Below are 26,851 nucleotides of genomic sequence, written 5' to 3'. Positions count from 1 at the left end.
TACATTTGAGAACAAAATCTGAGAACGCAATAGTATCGCGAGATTATCCGTGATCCTGCAAATCTCCTTTGGTTTTGACATTAGCCTCGCAGCCGGCGCATCGCATGAGGGTACGTCCTACTGCTTTCTCTCAGAAGACTTTGTCATATTAACATCACCTTCGTCTCCATACAAGGTCACCTGTAGTCCAGGTATGTACACATCGAGACTCCACAATGACATTTTTGTTTGTTATAATTTGACCCTTAGCTAATGCGGCGTCGGAATGTTAATCTAGGTTAGTTGAGATGAGTGCTGCGAGCTCGCTATATTTGTAACCATTCAAGCTTTCTTCTGTATTGTTACGGTGATATGTTTAAAATGTCGATAAATGTATACTTAATTTGAGAATCTATTTAATGACAAGTTTAATATATATACACTTTTATGAACTAACTGATATCAGTTCACTGTGTCCTCGGCAATGTGAAACATAAAAAGGGGGCTACAGACGGGCGATTTGTAGAATATATTTTCAACGTCCACTTCAGATGATGAGTTTTTATTATATTTTCTTAGCTTTTTACAATTTCATATATCTTGATAAAGTTACACTTGCGTGTATTTGTTCTAATGTTGCGTCATATTCTCAGTCATTGGATTTTCGACATTGCAAGCACTGACTTGTAAGTGAAAGTTAGTGCAGTGCAGATATAAAGATAATCACCAAAATGACTTAAGTATGTAAGCATAATGATTTAGTTTGAAAACTTTCACCTAGGGCTGCTCGATTATGGCAAACATCATAATCACGATTATTTGACACTATTATAAGGGGGCCATATGACCAAAACTTTATATGAGTGATTTATTTAAAATATAGTGATAAATATCAAATATGTATTTCCTTGAAATAAGGTTGCTATGACATCTACATTGTAGAGACCAGTGGAATTTCAAACAAAAAGTCCTCAAAATTATTGAAAATAAACTGTCAGTAATAAAAAAAAAGCAAAGTACAAAAACAATAGATTAAATGAAACAAACTGTGCTTTAATGTTTTATATATATATATATATATATATATATATATGCAAGTCTCAAGCATTTTGATTATTTCATTTATTCACTATACTATTTTTTTATTAAGGTCTCATTTACTTTCACCTACGTCCGAACATTGCTTCATTTTCAAGTGGATTTTTAAATTGTAGGCAATGCATACAGATGTTGTTTTTGCTGCATGTGGACTGGCTAATGTGCTAATGTGGACTGGCACTCACCTGTTATTTGTTTACAGAACACTGTATATTGTAATTTTCACGATTACATAGTCTCTACTAGTGAAATAACAAATCCACGTAAAATAAGATGCGGTTTGTAATTGTGGCTATTATTGTCAGTTTTGACAGTTTCACACTGAACTGTGCTACCATTTACAAAGAGATCTCTGTCTTTGTAAGTCTTGGTAGAAGTTCAAAGTTTAAGTCTTACATTAGCGTTTTTGCAGTTGCAGTTATTTTATCTTCAAAGTCGAGTCAGCATTGAAAGGTGCTGGATTGACTCCGAGTGGTTAAACTAGGTATTGCAGGGGGGACTGGATGGCGCAGTGAATTTCATCTTATGCTGAGTGGTCTTTTGGGGTCGCTTCTGGAAGTCGAGTCCATTATATTCTGATCGTGTCGTCAGTCGCGCGCCCCTGGGAGGGGGGCCCCGTGTACGTGCAAATTCGGTCGGCAGAGAGACTGAGAGGCAGTCCGAGGAAAGATAAACTATCTGCACACTTGGACTACACTGACGATCATTGTAAATCGCTTTGTTTGACGGCACGAGGTAAGAACCGAGTCGTTAGTTTGACATGGCGTTTTAAATGCATCTAGATTAACGTTAGATGTAAACGCATACATCGTTTGTATTGTTGCACCGCCAGCCATTAGCCTTTTTTAAGGTTTAAACTATAGCCGTCAGCAGGAAGACTGCTTTTCATAATCGAGGGGGTGTGTATACACTTTGTTGTTTTTTTTACCCACTGGGAAAAGTTAATTCTTTGTGTTGTACAAATGTTTCAGGAATTGACGAATTTTAGCTCACATGTAGCTCTGTCTGGCAGGCACGTATCATTACTGACACATTCACAGGATGTCCGAGAGGCTTCGGGTTCACAGGAAATAGGCCACAGCTGAAGTTGTCTGATACGGGTTTTATACAACCAGTAAAAAGTTTGCACTGTCAAACTCATGCCTAATGAATGTTTTTCACACCAGATTATAATAACTGTGATTCACACGAACTATGAACAAATAGTGTTTGAATGAATGCATGTCTGAGGTGCATTGTCGTGTTTGTCCGCAGCATGTCACCCGTGGGGCAGAGAGAGAAGGCTGCCTTCAGGCAGTGCGTTCAGGCCCGGGCCCAGCTGGACGAGGCCATCGCTGGGGTCATCAGAGCTGAAGTTCAGCTTCAGAGCAACTCCAGAGAGGTGAGATACAGCTGCGCTTCTGTCCTGTTTGTTTAGTGTCTCAGTCAAAAACATTATTTATATTTTCTAGTGGGCGTGAACACTGACTTTAAGTTATAATGTGCTTTAAGTTCATTTGGTGCTTAGTGAGATGTTGTTGTCTTGTTTGTGTTATAAACCTGAAAACAGTCATGATTCGTCACACCTCACAAGCTCAGGTAATAATTATTATGTAGATGCAGGTCGTCTAAAAGGAGTAGGGCTTACTAGACCACAGCTAAACAAGTTCAGGTGTATTAACAATTGAGAAATTGTTTAAAAAGTAGTATATAGGATTTAGACTCATTCACTTAAGCTCTGTTGAAAACCTCAATGGGTTTCCTCACAATCTCTCAAAACAACAGCTTTTTGAATAAGAGTGAATAAGGACCCTGTTTCTATTATTGTAGTAGCGTTTAGGAGGTGGGGACTTCTTATTTACCTCAGCAGGGGTTTTAAAAGCTGCTTGGCATCTGAATGCTTTCAAATCAAAGGCAGACGTGACAGGACTCGCACCGGCTAGCATTCACGTGTATGTGCCTCTGCTTGCTCACAGGTGAAGTCTCAGCTGCACAGCTGTATCAGTAGACATCTGGAGATCCTTCGCTCTCGTGAGGTCTGGCTGCTGGAGCAGATCGATCTGGTGGAGCAGCTCAAGGGAGAAACTTTACATCAGCAGCTACAGCAGCTGCATTTGGTGAGTTTGAACGAACTTTACTCAGCCTTATTACAGTATCAGTTTGGACAAGACGTACATGTGATCATTTGTACACACAGCCATCTGTCACTCAGGAAAACTAAAGTCAAGACTAAAATAAAACAGTACAGGTACTTTTGAGATCTGTATTACAAAGCAGCAATTCTGAGAAATGTAATCTAAACATTTTCTCTGAAAACTGAAACTCCGATTTAAGGGAGAAGTGAAACTTTTCTGCTTCAGTTGAGTTACTGTAAGGCTGAAATGATTATTGTTCTCTCATGGTTTTTGTTTATAGCTCAAAGGCCAGTTTGACATCCTCATTCATCAGCTGGAGTACTCCAGTAGTAGTAATCTTCCCATCCAGTTTACCAACTGCCTGGAAAAGTAAGAACCAGATCGACCTTTCTAGAATGATTTAGTTTTGTATATCTGCTTCAGCATGTTAAATGACTGTTAAATGTCATGATAGTCATTTTAAATCTCTCTGTGAATCTCAAAGCAATCTACAATCATTTTCAACCACAAAATGTCTATGTAGATGTGGGAAATGTCTTGGTATAATAATGGGTTAAAAACTCGTCTTTTGTCATTCCAGGCTTTCTTCTCTCAACCTGACTCCTGAAGAAACCCCAGAGATGAGTTTCCAAGCAGATGCACGCAGCTTGCGCAAGGCTATCACATCCTTTGGGACCATTTCCACCCAGGTTTGTGGAATTGCAGACTTGGATGTAGATTGATAGCTGTAAAAAGAAATTAGGCAAAGATACTAATTATTTATAGGATGCTGACTGCCATTTAGGGCTAAAACAATCTTAATATTCTTAGCCTTTTCACAGTACCGTATTTTTCGGACTATAAGTCGCACCTGAGTATAAGTCGCATCAGTCCAAAAATACGGCATGATGAGGAAAAAAAACACATATAAGTCGCACTGGACTATAAGTCGCATTTATTTAGAACCAAGAGAAAACATTACCGTCTACAGCCGCGAGAGGGCGCTCTATGTCTTCAGTGTAGACTACATGAGCACTGAGCAGCATAGAGCGTCCTCTCGCGGCTGGAGACGGTAATGTTTTCTCTTGGTTCATTTGTCTTAGTCCATTTCTATTGGTTCCTGTCAAATTAATTATAGTCCGGAAAATATATATATCTATATAGGTATATCTCAATGTGTTTGATCTGAAATGGCTTCAATTTAAATGATTTTTGTCTAAATTAACCAAACATCCACCATAGCCAAGTAGATTCAAATCGTTTAATGCAAGAACTATAATACAGCATTAATTATTTAAAATAATCAAAGCATTTTTTCACAGCACCTGCATTTATAACTCTTCTCTGTTGTAGCAGATGGAGACCTCAAACTCTTCTGAGAGACCGTGGCTTCTCCAGGACTGCCCAGTTTCTTGCAAGAGACTGGTTTGTTCTTGATGTTACACTTGGTCTATGTAGCTTCCTGATTGTTCATTTGCATCCTAGTAAAATATCTGTCTTGATTCCTTAGAAAGTAGATCCTGAATGTGCCACACCTCTGGCTGAGTGGCTTCTAGGGGACCGTCCAGTAAGCAGCGCTCCTACAGGACACCACTTCAACACAAACCCTCAGGACTGGCTGCTTGTTTCCAAGGAACCTCAGGTAAACTGTTATTTTCTCGTGTAACCCGAACGTGAAGATAGTCTGATATAAGAACAGATATGTGACACACTTGTTAAGCACCACTGAATCCACTTGACTGTAGCCAAAGTGCTACTGCGGTCAAATTAATGGCCCATTTTTTTTATTTCCACTTTACAGGAGGAGCGACAGTTACCTGCCTTTGACTTCCAAAAAGCTTGGGGCCAGCTCCAAGACCTGGAGTCGTGGCTTCTCAAGGAGAAGTTGCCAGTTCGTGAACGAACCTGTAGCGTAAGCTCAACCTTCTCGATTGAGATGATCGAGGAAAGTGACCTAAACCTGGATGAAGTGGAAGACGAGCAGGACAAAGGGGACGGCACTGTTGAGGAAGAAGAACTCAGCAAGTGGCTCTTCAGCCCAAGCCCGTTCAAGCAATATAAGACCAGCCCGGTGTCAGATGCTGACTGCTTCAAGCAGATCATCAACCCCTTTTACGAGAGCTTCTCCTCCAGCGATTGGCTAATGAATTCCGACTGCAGCTCTTGCTGTGCCACACGCAGCGCTGCCATGGAAATCGAGAATCTGGGAAAGCTCAAGTGCCTAAAGACTCCACCCTTATCCACTGCCAGTACTCCAGTCACCAGTCCAGAAGCCATCGAGATGTGGCTTCACAAGACCATCCCTATCGAGACCACCTGCAAAGCCAACGAGACCTGTGACAGCTACACTCAATGTGTCTGTGACGACAACTGTGGAAAAGAGGCCCTCAGTGCTTGGCTCCTCCAGAAAGAGGGTCGAGATAAGAATGGTGTTCCTATCAATAAGAACGCCCCAAACAAAGCCTCCAGCCAGCAGCAGAAGGTCCAAGCCATCCTAGAGACGTGGCTGCATCCGAGCAACAGTAGCAAGTCCCCTGCCCTGTCATCCCTCTCTGCCTGGGTGACCCCGTACATCAAAACCTCAGACTCTGAGAGCTCCACCCAGGAGCTTTTGCAGAACTGGATTTTTCCAGTGGTGAAGCACATTAGCACAACCACTGGGATGCCAAATGAGCCAAAGAGTGAGAACCATATAGAGCGAGACAGCAAGGACATCGAGGAGGACAAATGGCTTCTACGCAAGCGGGCGAGTGCACAGGTGAGACTGATATCTGTTGCTGCCCAGCACAACATCAATATTTTAAAGGGAGAGTTCACCAAAAAATGGAGACACAGTGGCTTTATATGATGACCAAATTCAGGATTTGTGAATACATTTTGTGTTTCAAGGGGTGGTTGATTGTGATTAAAATTTTCGAACTTTAGTTAGTGTGTGATTTTTGTGCTAGAGCATAAACAACGTTTGCAAAGTTACGATGCTCAATTCAATGCAAAGGAGATATTTTCTTTGGAAGAATTCCATATTTAAGGACTACAAAAATGGCTGGCAGGACAACGAGCTTATTCCTGGGTTTGTGACATCACTGACCCTGATGTTTACATAAACCCCGCCCCCGGGGACACGCAACTACTCGTAATGGTAAGGGGGCGTGACGTTTCTAGACTACGTGCACTAGGCGGTTAGCAAATCACAAACACACTGAGCCCGCTAACCAGTCAGAGCCCATTGTGTATTTCAGAGGGAGGGGCTCCATAGAACCAGGAACTCAACAGACCGTTTTGACAAGAATGGGAACAGAGGTGCACAATATGTAAAAATAATTAATAAAAAAAAATAAAACACTTAGCAAGAACACGTAACACTGCACCCCATAAACACAATCAAGCTTTCGAAAAAAATCTGATCATCCACTCCTTTCAATAATAAATAAAAGTCTAATGGGTTTGGAACAACATTTTCCTTTTTGAGTGAACTATCCCTATTCCATCTATAGCAGGGGTTGGCAACCTACGGCACGCGTGCCAACAGTGGCACGCAGAGGGATAATCGCTGGCACGCAAGCAATAAGGAAAACTGTATAATGACGTACAGTTTGATGTAATAACTTCTCATAGTCACACAGCCTGTTAGGAGCTACAAATACTATTAAAGTGTGAGAATTAACTTGCATGGATGCACGTGCAAACACTGCACATACTAGGTGCTTCAGATCAAAGCCTCGGTCTAACAGCACTCGTCAATGTCAAAATGACTGAGATGGCCAATCAGATCAAAGTAGGCGGGGTTTACTGTTCACAGAAGCAGAGCGCGAAGCGTCAGTTTAACGTTAAAGAGAGTGAGGTAAGATGAAGCTGCAAATCAATTAACATTAGTCAATTTTTAATAATACGTTTTACCATAGAAATGTTAAATGACCTAAAGCTATATCCAGTGATGAAAACTTTTTCTGAAATATGGCCATTTTGAGAGAAAGAAAGTGGGTGGGTGGGGGGGTAAATTGTCTCTCTCTGCAGACAATGAAGCGATTTTGCCCCTTTGTTGTTGAGAAATATAATGTAGCGATTCAGTATCGATTAATAAAAGTAGCGTGACAACACTCTGAATGCTACTTTTTGCACAGCACGATCTCAGATCTCTGTGTGCGAGTGGTGTGGGTTGTGTGTGTGTGTGTGTGTCTGTGTGTGCACGTTCATCAATTAAAGCAGTGCATTAACGTTGATTAAACGTTAAAAAAACTTTTTTTTTATCGTATAATAAAAAATTGTGTATGTACCGTTTAAATACAGAATTATATCGGGGTGTGTGTGTGTGTGTGTGTGTGTGTGTGTGTGTGTGGGGGGGGGGGGGGGGGGGGGGCTGTGTTGGCACAGTGGTTAACCATAAAAATAAAAAATGGCACGTCATGCCGAAAAGGTTGCTGATCCCTGATCTATAGTATTAGGGTTTGAGAATGTCATTTTCAAAATTTGGTGCATTTCATATTATATACATGCACCTCATAGCATGTTTTCCTGTGGTTTGTCCAGGAAAGGCTTGGCCTGCCCACAGTATGTGACCTGTTTTCCTGCCTGAAGCTCAGTGGGGACAAAGAAAAGTGGCTACATCAAACAGCTACACAGGTGGGAAACAACAACCTTTTCAAAAGTAGAGCTGTTTTGTTTTTCTATTCAGAGAAAGTTAAAACCATTTTCTCTTCTCTTTTTCAGATATGAATGCAACATCCATTGGCTTTTGGAGATTGACTCCAGTCCTATTTAATCACTGATTATTGCACAATATTTTTCTGTAGTGCTCTTTAGGGATTCATTCTCTCTGTAATCTTCTGGGGATTGGAAGGGTGATCTGGACTAAACGTCCTGTCCAGGAGGCAAGGCTTTTGGTACACCATCACTAGAGGAAGTCATTTAGCCCTTTTATTGGCTTAACACAATTAAATTCCAGTAATGTGGTGGAGACCCATGTGTTTATATTAGAATGAACTAATCTAATTTAGAAATCATGAGGAAAAGGACCAGATTGGTGCATACAAAACAAATACTCGTTGAGAAGAACTGAAGCATAAAAATAAATCTATATTAATTTTAATTACGCACAATTACAGCTTTTATTATTCATATTTTAGAGCTCAGTCTTGCACATATAGAGGAAGTCATGCCTTAAAGCAGAGAATGATTCCCTCCAAATCTTTAAAATATATATTTATATCGAATTTTACTGTTTTCTCAAGTATAGAATGAGCTTCTCTTGCCATTTATTTAATTTTATTTTATTTCATTGATTAAATTATGTACTTTAGTGACATATAATACTCATATACCAACTAAACATAGCATAACGTCTGTTATTGAAACTTCGGTGCCTGACATCGAATGTGTAGCAATGCTTGTTGTAAGTCCACCTTATCATCGTTTGCCATTTCTGCTGTGTCATGTGTCTGGCCTTGGTCTTAGGCTCAGATTTGTGGTAAATGTTTAGAATAGAATCAATATAGTTATTTTTAAATGGAATTGCTCATATAATGACACTGGTGTTGCATGATGTCTTTGCTGTGAAGATCCCTGTCTACATAAAAGACCAGATTTGTTCTTTGCACTTGCTGAGCAAAGACTACATGTGAAACTGGTTCAAAAATTAAACTGCTTCTGTTAGATAGAATAAAAAAGTTTATAATATGTTCCAGTCGTTTACCTAGTAATGGACTAAGGACTTGGTACATAAACCAACAATGCAAAAATCTTAGTAATTTTTTTTTTCTGTCAGCATGTGCCAGTGTTGGACTCAGTTTTGCACACGTATACATATGTAGGTTAATCTAAAATACTGCTTACATGATCTCTAATGCTTTCATCCTTGTCAGCTGGATAAATAAAAGTACATAAACGTGTTTCCTGTCATACAGTGACTGATTTTAAGCTTCTGTTTCCTAACACACAATAAAAGTTAATGCTCACAGAAAAAGGAGCCTACACAGAAAAGAAAAGAAAATGCTGTGAAGTCATATAAACCTAATTTCAACAACAATATTATAGTGAAAACCTCTGTAGAAAGAAACCTCTTTTTATAGAACTAATTAATTTAATTTGTTGCAATGCTGATACATTTTTTCTTCTAGTTACAAATATACATTCTGGCGTCCATTAACACCATGAGAATCAAGTTTAATTTCCTACATTCAGCCATTATAGGTTATATATACACACTCCTGATAATCTATCAGTCACATTAATGGACACTATCAAATGGACAGTTAGGTTTAACCCTTGTCCAAAATAAGTTTTAATAAATAGTTCCGAACATTACTCATATTTGATATTAAACACTACAACTGTTGGAGATTGTCCTTTATTTTTTAGCATCAAAGTGCATTTCCTTGACCTCTACATCTTAGCTTTAAAGTTAATGGACATTGAATTTAAAAAGAAACAATCATGTTTGGTATTTAAAAAAAAATTGGCACATTTTTTGGACTAATTTGTTGAGTAGTTATTGTAGAGAGCATGAGGTCCAGAAAGCGTCAGCCCAACAAACCTCCTGCAACAAAACACACATAACTTCAGGAAACGAAACAAGTGAAAACCAATCAGCGTTTTTTCTAGATGAACTTCTACTCTTTAAGTTGCACTCATCACTTTCTCTATATTGTGTAACATCTGTTTCCCAAGCAGCTCTATGAAAGTCTCCTCAGCTATGAGAATCCGAACCTTACTGTCTTACACTCTTAAAAATAAAGGTTTTCAAAGTGATGCCATAAAAGAACCATTTTGGGATCCTCAAAGAACCATTTTTTTTCTTGGTCTTAAGAACATTTAAAAAAAACATTTCACCATTAAAGAACCAATAATTTTTTGTGCGATGGAAAGAATCCATGGATGTTATAGTTTCTTCATGGAACCACTGATGCCAAAACCGAACCTTTATTTTTCAGAATGTTACAGTACAGACAGGGCTGTGGTTTAAATTCACAAGGCTCAAGACAAAACAATATAAAGACTCATTTATTCCATCCCAGGCATGATTATTATAATAAAACCAAACCTAGAATGATATTATTAGTCCAGAACCAGCGAGTGTCTCACAGACGTCAGTGGTGTAAAACAGATAGAGAAGAGCTTAACTTCATCCTGACCCAGAACATGGAGAAGAGCGATAGAGCTTCGAGACGTGTGTATGTTCCACACCCACCATGAGTTCAGCCTTGATAACTGCTGAATGAACTGAGAGCCCACCCATCATACACAGAGCCCACTGGAACGCTTGCAGTCACTTCAACACAGAGACTCTTCCTCGAAGACACATTGTCACAAACCTACATTGCTGTTTTTTATACAGAAATGCTCCCAAAATTCAAAACAACAGACAAATGCCAACGTATGCCAGTAAAAACATGCAGCACCATTATGATCAATGCACATTCCCTGTGTGCTGGTTAGATTACAGCCTGTGTGACACATGATGATGAAATGTGAGATAACTGAAGTTATTTATGAGTGATCTTGTGATGGCTTGAATGGCTTGGGACATGCTGAACACAAACTGCATTCATGGCACACTAAATCCTGCCGAATGCTTTTCAGCAGAGTAGGCAATGTGCTGAATCATCCTCTGCAGCAAAGAATGATGGGAGAATATTTTGAGGAGATTTCCCCTAATATTTCGACAACAGCTCTTCTCTACTAAATGCATTCATTGCACAGCTACAGGAAAACACCTGCAGAGTACTTCCTCACAGGAACAATGACATTATGTTTTTATACCCACCTAATGGCCATCAATCAGCTAAATTAGAGGGTTTTTTTAGCACAACCGCTCAGGTTATGGAATCACAAATCTCATTCATTTTCTACACAGAGAAATTAATTTTTAACGATTCTCCATGAACCTTTCGAAACGGTCATATTATGAGTTCAAAGGTTATGAATCAATGACATACGCATCAGTTAAAGCCATGTCTATCTACAATTTAAATCCTTTCACGGCTCAAAAATGCTGTAAAATCAGTAATAGTGTGAAATAAATATTATTACAATTACAATACCGTTTTCTATTTTAATGTATTTGAAAATGTAATTTATTCCTGTTATCAAAGCTGAGTTTTCAGCATCATTCCTCCAGTCCTCAGTGTCACATGATCCTTCAGAAATGAGTCTAATAAGCTGTTGTGCTGCGAAATGTGATTGTTTGATAAATCCTTGCTGAATAAAAGTATTAATTTCTTTCAAAAAAATAAAAAACTTTTGAACGGTAATATATTTGTATCTAGATATGTATTTTGCTAAATATTGAGAGAAGAATGGAGATTAAGAGTTTAAAATATAGTCACAATTGAACAAAATCACTAATGACTTTGGTATTAAGACATCATGCAATATACAGAAATTGAGATGTTTTATGCAAGCAACACAATTAAAATACAGAAGTAGGTCTTGGGAAACAGCCCCATGGGCTCCATAATATCACATTAGCCTATTAACAAAAAGGCTGTTCTTTGTACAAATAAACACATGCATATGTTTGCATATGAATCAGGCACCTTGACTTTCAAGGTTGACTCATTCAATAATAACCAGTCTTTGAGGAAATACTGTAGATTATGGCAAGGTAATCGCCCAAACATCCTATAACCCTGCTGACAGGGGTGTTATCTTGCACGTAACAGCAGTAGAGCGGCAGACTTTGGCCCACTGTACATGTGAACATGCTTTAATGCAGCCTTGACCCTCTCTTCTGGTCCCACAGGTGTGTACACAGATGTATTTGAGCTATTGATTGAAAACAGCTGTGACAACATATCTTCATCAATAACTTAAAAAAAAATCATAAAAATAGAAATTCAATGTAAAATGTACAAAATAAAGAGTTTTTGATAGAAAAGGTCAATGTCTAGCAGTGTATCACTAGGGCTATATGTGTGCCTTTAGTCATATGAAAGAAAAAAACTTTTAAATAATCAAGTTGAATCATGCTGAAAGTTCCTCAAATCATTTCTTCAGGTCTGTAATGGCTGACAGAAGAGGAACCAAGTGTTGTAATACTTGTGTCTCAATCAGTTCAAGTCTTGAAATCAGCTTACAGGTTATTTTTTAGCTAAATAATGTTTAGTTAGTATATTTAGTGGCCACACTGTTGTTCTGTTAGTTGGTTGTATTTAAATATATTGCCTTGTCAGATATAATTCAAAAATTGAGGGAAAATTTTAACTTTTTTGACACAACTTTGACTTAATTTCATAATTTTGACTTGTTTCATAGTTCTGACCTTTATTCTCACAATTTGGACTTTCTTTCTCATAATTATGACCTTTCACCTCATAATTATGACTTTAAAATGACTTTTTTTTATCACGTTTGAATATACAACTTGATTCTTTAAATGTGCTTTTGATAAACAATTGTAAAAGTTTTTTATAGGTCCATCGTCCAAAATAAAACATTTGAAGTTTGCCCTGAAATCATTGTCTCATGCCAATACAAAATTGGGCCGATCAAAAACATTTTTTTATAGATATCTTAGTGCTGCAATAATGATTTTTGGGCTCATATGACACCTTGTTTCTTAACACAAAGAGCTTTTTTTGGTTCTATTTTCTTCTTAATTTTGTGACGTCAAAACCAGTGAATCCCCCCCAAATGGCCACACCACGATTTCCATTCAAAGGAAAAGTTCACGTGACTGGTTGTAGTGGAATGTGGTGCATCATCACAAACCAAACATGAGACGGAAGTCTGCCTCTTCATGAATTGTGTTCCTCTGACATCACGGAAGAACTCTATTGTGTGTTACCTTACCCCACCTTTACCAGGAAATCACATCTGCTGTTTCTGTTCCTGTTAAAGGCAAAGTGCACACTGTAGTGAACACTGTCCTCTGCTGGTTAAACGCTTTTGAGAGCGTGCAAGGTGTAGAAAGGTGTGAAAGAAAGTAGCATTACAAAACATCAATGCAGTGGATAATCCGGGTAAACCTTTCTGGGGAAATCTCATTAAGAGGTACTATGGAAGCCCATTTCCGCCACATGAAAAAAAATAAAATAATAAAAATCATGCTTTTCTAAATCATAATTATGACAGTCATAATGACAACGGTTGGAGTTATGAAATAAACTACGATAAAAAAGTTGAAATTATGACATACTAAGTCTATAAGATAAAGAGATACATAATGTATGTAAAAAGGCAAAATTATGACAAAAAGGCGAAATGATGAGGTCAAGGTTGGACTTTTTATGTCACAATGACTTCATCTCATAATTTTGACAGCATCTCAAAGTTATTTCAGAGCATTCCTGTAAAAGAGATTTTTAATTTCCGTGATGTTTTCTATTGGTTAAATAAAGGTCATAATTCCGACCTTTCATCACTATTACGACATGACAAAATTATTGAAATTATGAGATACTATGACATTATTAAGTTGAAATGATGACAAAAGTTGTAATTTCAATAATATTCATCTTTTTCATGTTTTACTGAAGGGTGATTTTTTTCTAATATGTCGGTCTATATGCTGATATTTTTTCAAGAACACAATCAAATAGTTTAATTAATCAGTATTTCTGCTATCACCGCTTGGCGAATGTTTATTTAACCTGAAGCGCCTCTTGTTTGCCGTAAAGTGAGCTGTTTACTGTCTATGGTTTTATGGTCATTGAACTAACCGTCGCAAACAGTCCTCATAACTTGTAGCCTGTTTTAATCCAAGAGAGAATAACCAGTGTGGTGATGATAGGGGCAAACTGGGAATATGAAATAAACTTGCAAAGCTTTACTGAAGCAGACGCTTTTTTCTTTCTTTCTTTTTTTTTTTTTTGCGACTGCAAATGAATTCTGGCCAGATAAACACACGGAAAGTGAAAGAGATTTGCAGAACAGCTGATGCATTGTTTATTAATAACGCAAATAATAATAAAAAAAGTTTCGTATAAAACAATACGTGGAATATATTAATATGTGTGTGTGTGTGTGTGTGTGTGTGTGTGTGCGTTTAGAGTAGAATATGAAACCTGTTACTGAAACGTTTTAAGCTGATTTTTCTTTATATATATATATTAGGCTACTCATATTTTACTTAGTAATGAAAGGAAACGTTTTTAAATGTCTAGCGTTGATACTGTTGTCATTATACTTTGTACAAGCCATATTACAAAACGTGTTTATTAAAAATATTTCTATATTTATTTATTTTACAGTCATTAATTACTGCGTAATATACATAAAAATGATTCAGTTCCTCCAATACCCATTTTTTCTCATTTTACACATAATGTAAAACAAATAATGTAGTGTATGTGTTATATAACTGTAAAAGCAAAATAGCTATTAGAGCATTCAATATCATTATTACAATAATTTGGACAGTAAAGTAAAACAAAGCCTTTTGTCTTTTTATTTCCTCAGGCATTATTATTAGCTATTATTATTATTATATAAATAATAACTTAAATTAATCGTTGTTGTGAATTGTCATGTTTTTTCAAAAGGGATTTTATAAATATTATATTAATGCGTATTAAAAAAACAATTTACAGTTATCTTTGATTACTTTGTGTGTCTCATTTTCTAAAAACATTTTCTTTTTTTATTCATACTGTACTGTTCTTTTTCTAAGGATATTATTGTTTGCAGTGTAGTGCTTTTAATAAAATAAAGCGCGCTGACAGTGGAATGCGGAAGTCCATCCATATGTTTTATACATCACCGGTGAAAAAAACAAACAAAAAAAAGACATCCGCTCCGACGTCGGCGATGATCTGACAGAGGTGCGGCAGAACCGAGCCGATTTCCAGCGACCAAACAGCACATTATATGCTTGGTAATTACTTTAAAATCCTTCTGACCGGACTCAGATGATGCTCAAACAGTGAACGCGTTTGGTTAAACCCCAGATGAAGTGCAGCGAGGCGACAGAAGAATATCGAGGGGTTTAACTCTGTCTGAGATCATGAGACCCTCTCTGATGAGTCTGGGCCGGAATAATAACTCAGATTAGATCACGCTCCCTCTCTACTGTATTTTACTGTTGTTTCTTCAAGTGTCTTACGAGAAAGCGATCGGAAGCGGTTTTATTCCCGGTCTCTGTCATGCATACATCGAAACGATCAGTCATTATAATATTATGTGCTTTCGAGTAACAGTAAGTGCGAGTTATTTCAGCACGAGCTGGCAACAGTACAGAAAGTACCGCCTTTGCACACTATATTCCGTTTCAGTGTGTGTGTGTGTGTGTGTGTGTGTGTGTGTGGGCCTCGGTGACAGAGATAGGCTCAGATCGTTCATCTGTGATGGTGAATATTTGTGCAGTTTTTATCTGTTGTTCATTATAATATGTGTACAGTCACGCGTCACACGGTCCGAGTGATTAATAGCACAGTTCTTTGTGCATTTCAGTATTAAGACCTTAACACGTTAATATTTCGAACACAAAAGAGATGTTTTAAAAGACTAAATGCAGTTTGACACTCGGTTGCAGCCCAGTTTAATCCTTTCCCAGAATGCACCGTGCCAGTGCACAGTTGTGTTTCCTGTTTACCGTTGGAACGCTTCTGTTAGGTTGTTTTTCTTTTATTGTCGAGGTTTGAAGAAACTAGATTTATGTTATGGATTTCTTTTTACCACGGTTGATCAGAGAAGGCGAGTTCATTAATAAATAAGCCTGAGGTAAACACGCGAAAATCCGCGATCGGCTGATGAGGAAATACCCGGGGCGCGCGCGAACGTCCGCTTTCATTTTACAGTTCGACATGTTCTCGCCTTCCGACCGATTTGACAGTTTACACACGGACTGCTGCTGAACGATTCTTCAGGACGGTGTCGAGATATCGGATCGATTCTTCTGAGCGGTCTCTGAATGTCGGACTGGATCTTCAGAAGGTTCTCTGAACGATTCCTCAGGATGCTCTCCGAATATCAGAATAATTCTTCTGAACGCTTTGAAATGTCAGAATGATTCATCGGAATGTTCTTGTAATGCCACAATGATGTTTTTTGTCGGAACGCTATTTTAATCGTCCCAGTGATTCTTAAGAGAATTCTGTAAACGTCAGAATGTCGGTTTAGAACCTTCTGTAAATGTACGACTGATTCTTCAGAACGCCCTTGTTCGGATCTCATTCATGTCAATCGTCTCAAAAGTCTGCTTGATGTTTGTTAACGTTGCCGATATATTCAAGGTTCTTTATACTGTAGACATGCATATAAACTCAACACCCTATAAAAATATCCATGCAAGAGGAAGTAAAATATATTGCATCATAGATCATGAGTCTCCATGAGTTTTTTTTTTCAGTAGCCTGAGATTAATGTAATGCTGATCTACATGTAGTAATATTTTCCTGTGACTGTGCAAAACCTCTATTTTACTCACTATCTACACTAAATGGACTTCTTTTAACAGAGATCGTTCTGACAAATTGACATAAACAGGGAGATCGACTTCTGTTAAACCAGACAAATTGTCAGGCTTTATCTAAAATAAATAGGCCTACTGTATGTATGTTATTGCTGGTACTGTTTCATCAAACTCAAGATAATTTTTGTTGTTGTTGTTTGTTTTTGTTTCCTACTAGGATTAGCTGAGGTGTAAATTAAGCCTGGACTAGCCGCAGCTCCCCAGTGAGAAAACGACAGAAGGGCCGTGAAGATCAGCCCTGATGGAAGAGACCGAAACAGAGCTGACCTGCTCCGAGCAGGACGTTTTGGGAGCAGACTTCATCACGGTCGAACTTGACACGCAGCCTATCGAATATGTGGTCAAGTGGGGCGACGTGGGCTCGAAATTCACTATAACCTGCGTGAAAAAGGATTTGGACGAGACCTCTGATCAGATGGTCAAAGTGGAACCGGAAGAGACGTTCTATGTCCCGTACGACTCAGTTTTCCCAGAATGTGACGAAGCGGCTCTAGATTTGATCGCAACGCATGAGGAGGAGGTGGGCAGCCAGTCTGACTTCGAAAACAACACAGAAGCAGGGAATAGCCAGTTGTGCGAAGAGGAGGACGTTTCTGATATTAGCTGGGAACAGGAGGTGTCTCATGCTCGAGAGTATAACTGCCGCTTCTGTGGCAAGAGCTACAGCCACTCCTCCAGTCTTGCTCGGCATCTGCACGTACACTCGGACGGATCGTCCCTCTCGTCCTCTAAAGGTTTCAGCAAGTTGTGCGACGGCAAAAAGTCTCTCCAGTGCAATCTCTGCGGGGTGCAGTGCAACGGCAAGCGGCTTTTGGCGATACATAAGAAATGCCACAAAACCAAGAGACTGCACACGTGCAACACATGCGGCAAAACGTTCAATCACAGCTCGAGTCTGTCGCGGCATCGCTTGATCCATAAAAAAAGCTTGGATAAAAACATCAGATCGTTGTACCCGACTCCAACCTCGGCTCCCATTGTAACCCAGCACAGTTTCCCATCTAGCCACGGCACGAGTAAAAGAGTGGTCTCTTCAGGCGAGCGAGAAATGCAGTACCAGTGCGCGCAGTGCGACAGGGTCTTCAGTCACTCAGCGGGACTCTCCAAACACCAGGTGGCGCACGTGCGACGGCTGCTCAACACTTACACGCATGGCAAAGACTCGCTCGAAGAGTCCTCGGACCTCAAGATCCGCCTGAAGCTCTGCTCCCGCGACAAGCCCAACTACTACACCCTGTGCAAGAAGAACAAGCACGGTAAACGGGGCAAGAAGTTGTTGTGCCCGCCGAATGATGAGCAGCTGTACCCCTGCTTCACCCACACCACCAGCCTCTCAGATCACGAGCACGCCGGAGACAAGAGCTACACCTGCAGCGTCTGCAAGAAGACCTTCATTCGGCTCTCCAACCTCAAGCAGCACCAGCAAACGCATGCTTCGGGGAAACTCTACGAATGCCCACAATGCGGGAAAACTTTTGTTCACTCCTCCAGTTTCTCACGCCATAAGAAGGTCCACACGATAGTAAAATTGTCCCCGAAACAGGAAGACATTAAGTGCGAAGAGGAACTGGTCATCGATGAGGGGGCCCCGCTGGAATATGAGTCCGAGTGAGAAAAACAGAGACTCTGGAAAAAAGTTTTTTTTTTTAATACTTATTTTACGAAATCGTAATATGGGTGTGGTAAACCTGGCCATGTGGTTTCTATCTAATATTCTTGTAATTACTGTAGCCCTTTTCGGTCACCTTTACGGGATGTCGTATCCACCTTTGTTAATATAAAAAATATTGTTAATATTTTTATTTTTTTTTTTGGTTGACATTCCCTTTTGTTTTGTTCATTCAGTTTATTGGCAGAATAATTATTTGCAAGCCAAATTGTGTTATTTATGTTCCTTAATTTTTAGATGTCCACAAGAAAAACAAAAGAGAAATGTAGGTGTTATTTATTTTTCTTTCTTTTTGCACTGAATCTGTGAATTCAAAATATAGTACTTATTAAGGTGTGGGTTGTAGTGGGGGGTGGGGGGAGGGGTCAGATTGGATTCAAGTTTGTTAGTAGGCCCCACAGTTTTGTATGCAGGAAGTAAATTTATATGCAATTTACTTGAACATTGTTCCATTAAGTGTGCGGTTTCAATAAATTAGTTGAATTAAATTATATGTAGTGACCCAATTTCCTAGACCAAGAAATTCAAGGCTTTTCTCACCTGGAGTCTGGAGACATAAAAACAGGTTGCTATATAAACATAAAAAAAAAAAAAAAAAAAAATCCAGGTATGATCTGCTGGACGAGTGCTAATGGGTAAACTGTACTCCGGACTAACAAGTGTTTTGGGGTGTTTCAGTTGTTCTGGATTTAACTAGTTTCCTCAACATGTTGTCTTTGGTACTTACTTCCTCTTTGATGTTCTTTTGTCAAAATATGAAATCCACTGTGTCCATGGAGGGTATTTATGATAATACAATCAATGCTTATTGGACATGGACATGTACAGATGCACTTAAAATATTGTTCATATAATGTGTGTGTGTGTGTGTGTGCTCTTGAGTGAACATGAGAAAAGAATATACCCGCAAATGTGTGCTTTTTACTTCTGCTGTATATGTGTACAAAGTTGCAGTTGCAAAAAGAAGTTCTGATTTATTTTTCTGTATCTTCATAAGTTATGGAAATAGCCACGGGATTTCATATTTTAACAAGCCTTGCACTATTGTATTTTTAGACATGCACTACATCTTTAGGAAATTGGAATGCGACTGGATGTCCCGTTTAAAACCTCAAATGTATGAGGCACGGAGATATCTTCCACGCATTTTGAAAAATCGATCAAGTGCCGTCAGCGACTTTGTGTAAGACCAAAGCTCTTGAATGCAGCGCTGAAGACCTGCAGTTCAGCTCATCAGAGGTGTGTGTTCAGCCTCATGTTCGATCTTCACACGCGTCTGGACTCTTGCTCACCATTTGCTCTCTGAATGAAAATTGAATAGCAATTACTAACCTATTTATGGTGTTTGAAAACAGAGATGTTGAGAAGTGTTGGGATGCTCAAGCACTGATACACCCAGAATGATGATATTAAAAATGAAAAAAGCTCTTGATAGTCTATAGTTCTGTTTGGAGTTGTTGGTTGTTTTTAAATATTAATTTTCTTAAAGCATAGGTCATATCGCCAAGGCTTATGGATCTTTTATTGTCATTGTTTTTTTTATCACTCTCCTGTACACACACTTCATATTTTGATTTTGATTTGAATTTTTCGAAAAATAAATAATTGTTCTTTTTCAATTGCTGTTGCTATTTCATCTCTCAATGCAGCAGACCTACATGTTTTTGTATTGTGTTTGCCAGTAGATAACAGTTTAAGAGTTCTGTCTTGAATTTTTTGTAATAAATAATTGGTTCATGAATCAATGGTCTATCTGAATCTTGTTTAATCTTGTCTGGTTCAGTAATTTTAATGCAGTCATTTAAATGAAAAAGCCCAGATATAAGACACCAGTCCGGTTGTTACAGATAGTCAGTTTACAAGTCTCGTTTACTGAGATAACTAGGCTTACTTGTATTAGCCTACAATTTAACTGCATATTACATTTTATTTCAAGTACTTGACAGAGTAGTCCTTGCTGAAAATGCCGCCTGTAGTTCTATCATCGGCCAAAAGATGTCAGCAAAAGACAACTTGGAGAAAGCTAAGGTAACTTTTCAGCACACGTGGTGAGGCTTGGTGAGCGTGATTTCACCAAGTACAACATGTTCTGGAACAACATTCCAAACAACCAATCAGAACTGAGATATAACTGTTCAGGAAATATCTGTTTTATATCATTTTCCACTGATTTTAGGAATAAATTATGGGTAGGGTTAGGTTTAGGTGTAGGGATTGGGTGAAGTCTATATTTTTGGACAATAATGTTGATCCAGGACCAACAAAAGATGTTGATCCAGGAACACGTCTTACTTGGCAAAATCACAGCGACCGGTGAGGCCTTGTGTTCCTACAAAACAACAAAAAACTGCTAGAATATCTAGACCTGTGTGTGTGTGTAAAAACTAAAAACTGTAGAATTGTTTATTTTTTTTATTGGCCAGTGTTGAATCTGGAGGGAAAATGCACAGTTGTATAGAAATGTATATTCCTATTTACAAGTGAAGCTTTATATATTTACCAATTAATTAATATGACTCTGTTTGTCTGTGTACAGTTCAACGCCTGTTCATAAATGATGGAATTGAAATTTCACACTTGTGTCTTTTATTAAAGGGTTACTCCACCCTAAAATGAAAATTTTGTCGTTAATCACTCACCCCCATGTCGTTCCAAACCGGTAAAAGCTCTGTTCGTCTTCGGAACACAATTTAAGATATTTTGGATGAAAACCGGGAGGCTTGAGACTGTCCCATAAACTGCCAAATCAGAATATTCCATCTGCCATCAGACGTGCAATCTGGGTTATATGAAGCGACCGGGACGCTTTTTGTAAGCAAAGAAAACAAAAATAATGACTTTATTAAATAATTCCTTTGTCAGCGGTCTCCTCTGTGTCACTCCATATTAAAAAAAGTGTCCCGGTCGCTTCATATAACCCAGATTGCATGTCTGATGGCAGATGGAATATTCTGATTTGGCAGTTTATGGGACAGTCTCAAGCCTCCCGGTTTTCATCCAAAATATCTTAAATTGTGTTCCTTTTACGGGTTTGGAACGACATGGGGGTAAGTGATTAATGACAACATTTTCATTTAATGGTGGAGTAACCCTTTAACGTAAAATGCAGTGTTTATATGTGGAAGTAGAAGAATAATATTATTACTAGTTGAACTGGTGCTAATATCTAGCTGAACTTCTCATTAGGATCATACTATGAAAAAAATCAGTTCATGGCCGTATTAATATCCATACATGCCAACCCTCCCTAATTTTCCGGGAGACTCCCGAATTTCAAAGCCCCTCCCGAAAATCTCCCGGACCGACCTTTCTCCCGAATTTCTCCCGATTTCCACCCGGACAACAATATTAATACACCATCCGTCACTGGGCGCCGTTTTAGACCAAACTCTTGCGTTCCCATGGCGTCTGTCGTTGCTATGCAACCAAACTGCGCTCTCCATGATGACGACGAAGAAGTATCAGCAAAGGATTAATTGATTTCTAGCCTCACCTCGGCTCGCATTAGCTTTACTACTAGATATATTGCTGGAGATGAGAAGGAAAAACCCGCCTGGAAAAAGTAGCGCACCACGTTGCTTCCATTATGAGCGTGCTCACCGCGGCCGCGCACCTACGGTTGAAATAACGACCTTGAGCGCGAAAAAGATGCGATATGTGAACGGCCCCTAGAAGCAGACGTCTGAAATGAAAGGCAAGAACAGCTATTTATTTAGCTTTAGACTGTTACATGAAAATTTAAAAATGAAATGTCATAATTATAATGTTTTGAGAGTTTACTTATGTAATTGTTGCATTAGGCTATGAATTAATAAATGTTTATTGATAAGATCTAGCTATTTCATATCTCTTCATTTACAGTAGCTAACAAATTAGGGTCTAACCTCCTGAGGAAAGGCCTTAAGGAATTTAATTTGTCAAATAAATGAATTACATTTTTCTTTGCGTTTGTGTATGTGATATTATATATGGCGACACATCGTTTGTGTATGTGATATATATGACGACACACAACCCCCCCCCCCCGGTCCTTTTTAATATCTCCCTAATTCTGAGGTCTCAAGGTTGGCAAGTATGTTAATATCATCTACTAAAAGTGTGGTATTGACTGGTCTTTGGCAACACACAAATGCACAAAAGCATATAAATATATCTCCTAATAATAAGCATAAGCTGCAACTATATAATGAAGGGAAAATTGATTGAATATCCCTCGCAAAACATACCGTGACAGTACCATAGTGATGGTATCAGATAGTAATATCAAGATACTGGGATTCATGTTTTATCCTGATACTTACATGGTACTCTGGTTCATGTCCTAAACACTATAAACCATAGCACTTGATAATGAAAATGTGAAGCCTGTTCTATCTAAGATGATATTTACTTCTGGTGCTTCTGTTGTAATAAATACAGAAATGCTGCCAGTTTATTTGTGTTTTTAACATTCTAACTAAGATTATGTTCATATAACTAAACTTTTTAAGACTTAATTCTAATTCAACTGAAGTTTCATACTTCTCTGATCGGTTAGGAGATGTGTACAGATTAATGTTCAACAGAATTCTGCTGTAAATTTAGAAAATTTGAATCTGAAATTGCGGTAATGTATTTTCACAACAGCAACAACAATAACAACAATAATAATAACATATATTTGCAATATATGTATTATATCTTATTTTCTTTACTAATAATAATTGCACATTCCAATTCGTTAACTTCACAATTAATTACAAAGAAAAATCAAGTAAAATATTTAATTAAACGTGGAATTTTGAAGTACAAAGAGTGAAATACTATATTCTTCTATAACATACTCTAATAATCTTTATTTACAAAATGATTATTTTTTACAGTCCAGGTGTAAAAAAAAAAGGACTGCATTTTCCCCTGCTGGTGGTGCTCTAACATCAGACGCAGAGCCAGTGCCCAATGAGAAAGACTCCTCACCGTCCCTCTCTGAAATACGTCAGGGTCAGTCATGAGATCCCATCAGATGAAGGGATGAAGAAATAAATATGTGTGGACAGCGAGAGAGAGAAACACAGAAAAGAGAAAACAAATTCCAATTTGAATTCTGGGCCATCGAAGTGAAGCAATCAAGTTTGCCATTGTTGCCAAACGTGCGGGCTCAGGCTTCCTGGTAACCCTAAAGTGAATTAGCTGAGCTTTTCTACAAGCCTAGAAACAGCTCCTCTGTTCCTCAACAAAAAGCCCATTGAGATGAAGGGAGCGCTGGCCTCCCCAGGCTCTTGGAAAGCCAACTCCGGAGCGATGAATGGAAGCTCCAGCTCCCATTAAGACACTGGCCACTGTGGGAAATGCTGGTGATGTCATTATCAATGCATTTCTTACTGTTTTTGTTGCTTTTTCACAGCTTCGGCCCGCAGCCTCCCCCTTATCCGCTAGTGTTCCCTTCCTGTTCCCTTTAAACACCCATTATGAGATGCCGCCCCATGCGAAACAAAAAAGGGGGCAAAAACAGAGTGAAGCTCAGTTGCTATGGAAAAGTGGAAACAGAACGGCAAATGGGAAGGGAGGGGGTGCTCCTCTTTGAAATCGGTCAGTATGAGAGAGAGAGAGAGAGAGAGAGAGAGAGAGAGAGAGAGATCCCTCAAGAATTACAACACTTCAGAAACAAATGTGCAGTTCTTCATGGTCCAGCCGTTCACCCAGACAAAGAGTCTGAATGTTCAACTGAGTTTTGGGATCTGCATCCAGGATGCCCAGACCGCATTGACTGAACTTTATAATACTTTATAATCCTGAATGAAGTCAAAGTGAAAAAGAGGAAATAAGAAGTCATTCATGAGTCATTTCTTGATTTCTTTTAGTTTGATGTCTCTATGGATCTCAGTGAAATCTATATGGGTATCTCAATAAAGAAGAAATAATGAACCCTTTGCTAAGTTACTAGTTACTAAGTTAAAAGTTACTAACCTGCCCTCCCTTATGAAACAAAAATATATTGCAGTATATTGGAAAATCATGTAATATATTAGGCATGTATTCTTTTATATGGGATTTAATATTTATTTTTTCCAATATATTGCAATATATTGAAAGCGGCAATCATTTGTAAATTTTGCAATATATTATATAATATATGTATAATCAATATATTATTAAATGTATTCAAATATATATTAGAAAATAAAAAGGGAAAATAATATATTACAATATATCACAATATATTATAAGAAATATATTGGTAAATATATTTTCCTTTCGTAAGGGCTTCCAGCAACTGCTGCTTCCTGACATGTTTTCTAGACAATCTTTTATAATTTATATTGGTGAAATTTATCTTATTTATCCTGCGTGTTTCAGTGTTGTTACTGGTAACAAAAAATGACTAAAACCTGTTTTTGGTAATTGAAATAAAGCTTAAAAAAAAGATAAACTACAAATGAAACAAAAAATTCTAGCTTAATAGAACTTACAAAAAAGACAAAAGCACACCATAAATTAAAAGAAAGACTAAATATATATATATATATATATAAACAGTAAAAAATATTAATAGTATATTATAGATACCTGTCATGCAGAGGTGGGTAGTAACGAGTTACATTTACTTCGTTACATTTACTTGAGTAATTTTTTGGGGTAACGAATACTTTTCGGAGTATATTTAAAGATGGGTACTTTATACTCTTACTTGAGTAAATTTTTGGGGAAAAATCTGTACTTTTACTTCGTTACTGTGGGCGACGCTCCTCTCGTTACTTTATCTTAATGCAATAAATGTTATAATGCTTCAGTTTATTCCAAACGCGTCGTCTACTTTTCTCTGGGCAATGAGCGATGCACATTCGCGAATGATTCATTCTTTTGAGTCAATTCTGTTCAAAGGCTTGATCAAACCAATTGGCAAACGAGTGAATTGGTTCATGAATCAGTTTGAATGAGTCGTTCAGTTCCCTGCCGCACGCGCTGAGCGTCTGAAGTGGTTCACTCGGAGTTGTAACGTTTAAGAACAGAAAGAGCGTTGAAAACGTGGCTGGAACTGCACTGAATTGAAATCTGCAAAGGTTATTATTTGCTATCGATGGAGATCCTTATTAGATGAACACCGCGTGTGCTGTCTACTGTTTAACAGGTAATAACTTGGGCTACATTCGATTACAGTACACGATACCACTGACATTAGTTTGTTGTACGTGTGTGGCTTATAACAGAGGGGAGTCAAGTTGAATGCAGCTTCCAAAAGACAAAAAAATAGCCGATTAAGATTTTATTAATTTTAATACAATCACACTGGTGCAAGTACGTTCAGCAAGTCATAGCAACAGCTGCTGAATTCAGATCTGTGATTGCTTGCTGGCGCTTAGCCAGAGATAGATGCGTTTATACAGCGCTGGGCATTATAACCAATCACACATGATTCTTTTGAGCTTATTAAAGCATTGGCCAATCAGAGGCGTTCAGATGAGTCATCGCTGAAATGCCGGTGCTTCCTTCACTCGCTCACTGACTGAATACCTCTTTCTGGCGAATTCTCTCGTCAGAAACAACAAAGTGCAGATGTGTGTACGAATCTTTAATTAAGATATTGATTTCACAGTGTTAACAGTTTCAGTGATTTTAATGGGACTTTCTGAGAGTTATTGAAATCTAGACTGTCAGTGAAAATGATCTTTAATAATGTAAATGTTATTTGCTCTCTTTCTGAACAATGAAAGATTAGTAGCAATATTTATATCAGTCGTATTAAAAATATGTTATGGCATGACACCTATATCTGTTACTTAAGTAAACAGACAGGGTTTTATAATAAATTACATAAATTGGAGTAAAGGCTGATGAAATATATACATTTATACACGCACACATACATTACATACATTTTATCTATATATCTAAATAAAAATAGGCTCAGTACAGTATATATGACCCAAAGTAACTAGTAACTAACTACTTGAGTAGATTTTTTATCCGATACTCTTTTATTCTTACTCAAGTAACTATTCAAGACTAGTACTTTTACTTTTACTTGAGTAAATATTTCTAGAAGTACTTTTACTTTTACTTGAGTACAGTTTTTGGGTACTCTACCCACCTCTGCGCATGTCATTATTTAGTTTTAAACGAATAGTTCAAAATATGGTAAAACATTAACATAAGATACACAGGACACACATTGTATTTGTTGTTTTAATCTTAAAATAAGTTTTTTAAAAGTGCATATGACATTATTCTCCTTCACCCCTGAAGCTTCAAAAGATAGAAGGAAACATGAAAAAACAACCCCAAAAAACTTGTCAGAGAAGGAGATTACATCTTTTTTTATATATCAGACAGCAATGTGAAAAATGACAACAAAGCTGAATTTGACAAGTTGTGAAAGTACAGAATGTTTTTAATACATTTAGATTCATGCACTTAGCATATCTGTTTCAAGGTGACTTGGTGAAAAGCCAAGCGATGCATCATATGGCATCAACAGCTCCACCATTCCTGCAAAACCACAAGAAGTAAACGCTTGACATTTTTTACATGCATGTAAATATTGATTAGATAATGCATCTGGAAAAACAAAAATTTAACACTTGTAGAAGCAGGGAATGTTAAGACAAATATTAAGCACAGAATAGAGAT

General features: G+C 38.0%; 2 protein-coding genes across 10 annotated transcripts; both read left to right on the top strand.

Moving 5' to 3' along the window:
- The first annotated feature begins 54 nt into the window (after nucleotides 1-54).
- Nucleotides 55-8,069, top strand: LOC132110939 (nuclear receptor coactivator 4-like). 4 transcript variants are annotated; one of them, XM_059518064.1, is made up of 10 exons: nucleotides 55-191; nucleotides 2,332-2,458; nucleotides 3,033-3,173; nucleotides 3,472-3,560; nucleotides 3,772-3,880; nucleotides 4,527-4,595; nucleotides 4,681-4,812; nucleotides 4,972-5,928; nucleotides 7,698-7,790; nucleotides 7,878-8,069. In XM_059518064.1, the coding sequence occupies exons 2-10, from the start codon at nucleotides 2,333-2,335 to the stop codon at nucleotides 7,881-7,883; spliced, it is 1,722 nt and encodes a 573-aa protein (XP_059374047.1). In that variant the 5' UTR covers nucleotides 55-191; nucleotide 2,332; the 3' UTR covers nucleotides 7,884-8,069. The 4 variants fall into 4 exon arrangements, with proteins under 4 accessions (XP_059374047.1, XP_059374044.1, XP_059374046.1 ...); XM_059518061.1 differs by having other exon boundaries at nucleotides 4,524-4,595; XM_059518063.1 differs by having other exon boundaries at nucleotides 86-110; nucleotides 4,524-4,595.
- Nucleotides 8,070-14,851: 6,782 nt separating this feature from the next.
- On the top strand, nucleotides 14,852-19,985 carry LOC132110938 (zinc finger protein 107). Of its 6 annotated transcripts, none has more exons than XM_059518055.1 (2): nucleotides 14,852-14,979; nucleotides 16,733-19,985. In XM_059518055.1, the coding sequence occupies exon 2, from the start codon at nucleotides 16,817-16,819 to the stop codon at nucleotides 18,185-18,187; it is 1,371 nt and encodes a 456-aa protein (XP_059374038.1). In that variant the 5' UTR covers nucleotides 14,852-14,979; nucleotides 16,733-16,816; the 3' UTR covers nucleotides 18,188-19,985. The 6 variants fall into 6 exon arrangements, with proteins under 6 accessions (XP_059374038.1, XP_059374043.1, XP_059374041.1 ...); XM_059518060.1 differs by lacking the exon at nucleotides 14,852-14,979 and adding an exon at nucleotides 15,301-15,451; XM_059518058.1 differs by lacking the exon at nucleotides 14,852-14,979 and adding an exon at nucleotides 15,659-16,037.
- The last annotated feature ends 6,866 nt before the right edge of the window (nucleotides 19,986-26,851 follow it).

Source organism: Carassius carassius, chromosome 30, assembly GCF_963082965.1.
Source record: "Carassius carassius chromosome 30, fCarCar2.1, whole genome shotgun sequence".
Taxonomy (NCBI): domain Eukaryota; kingdom Metazoa; phylum Chordata; class Actinopteri; order Cypriniformes; family Cyprinidae; genus Carassius; species Carassius carassius.
This window is presented reverse-complemented; position numbering and strand designations above follow the sequence as displayed.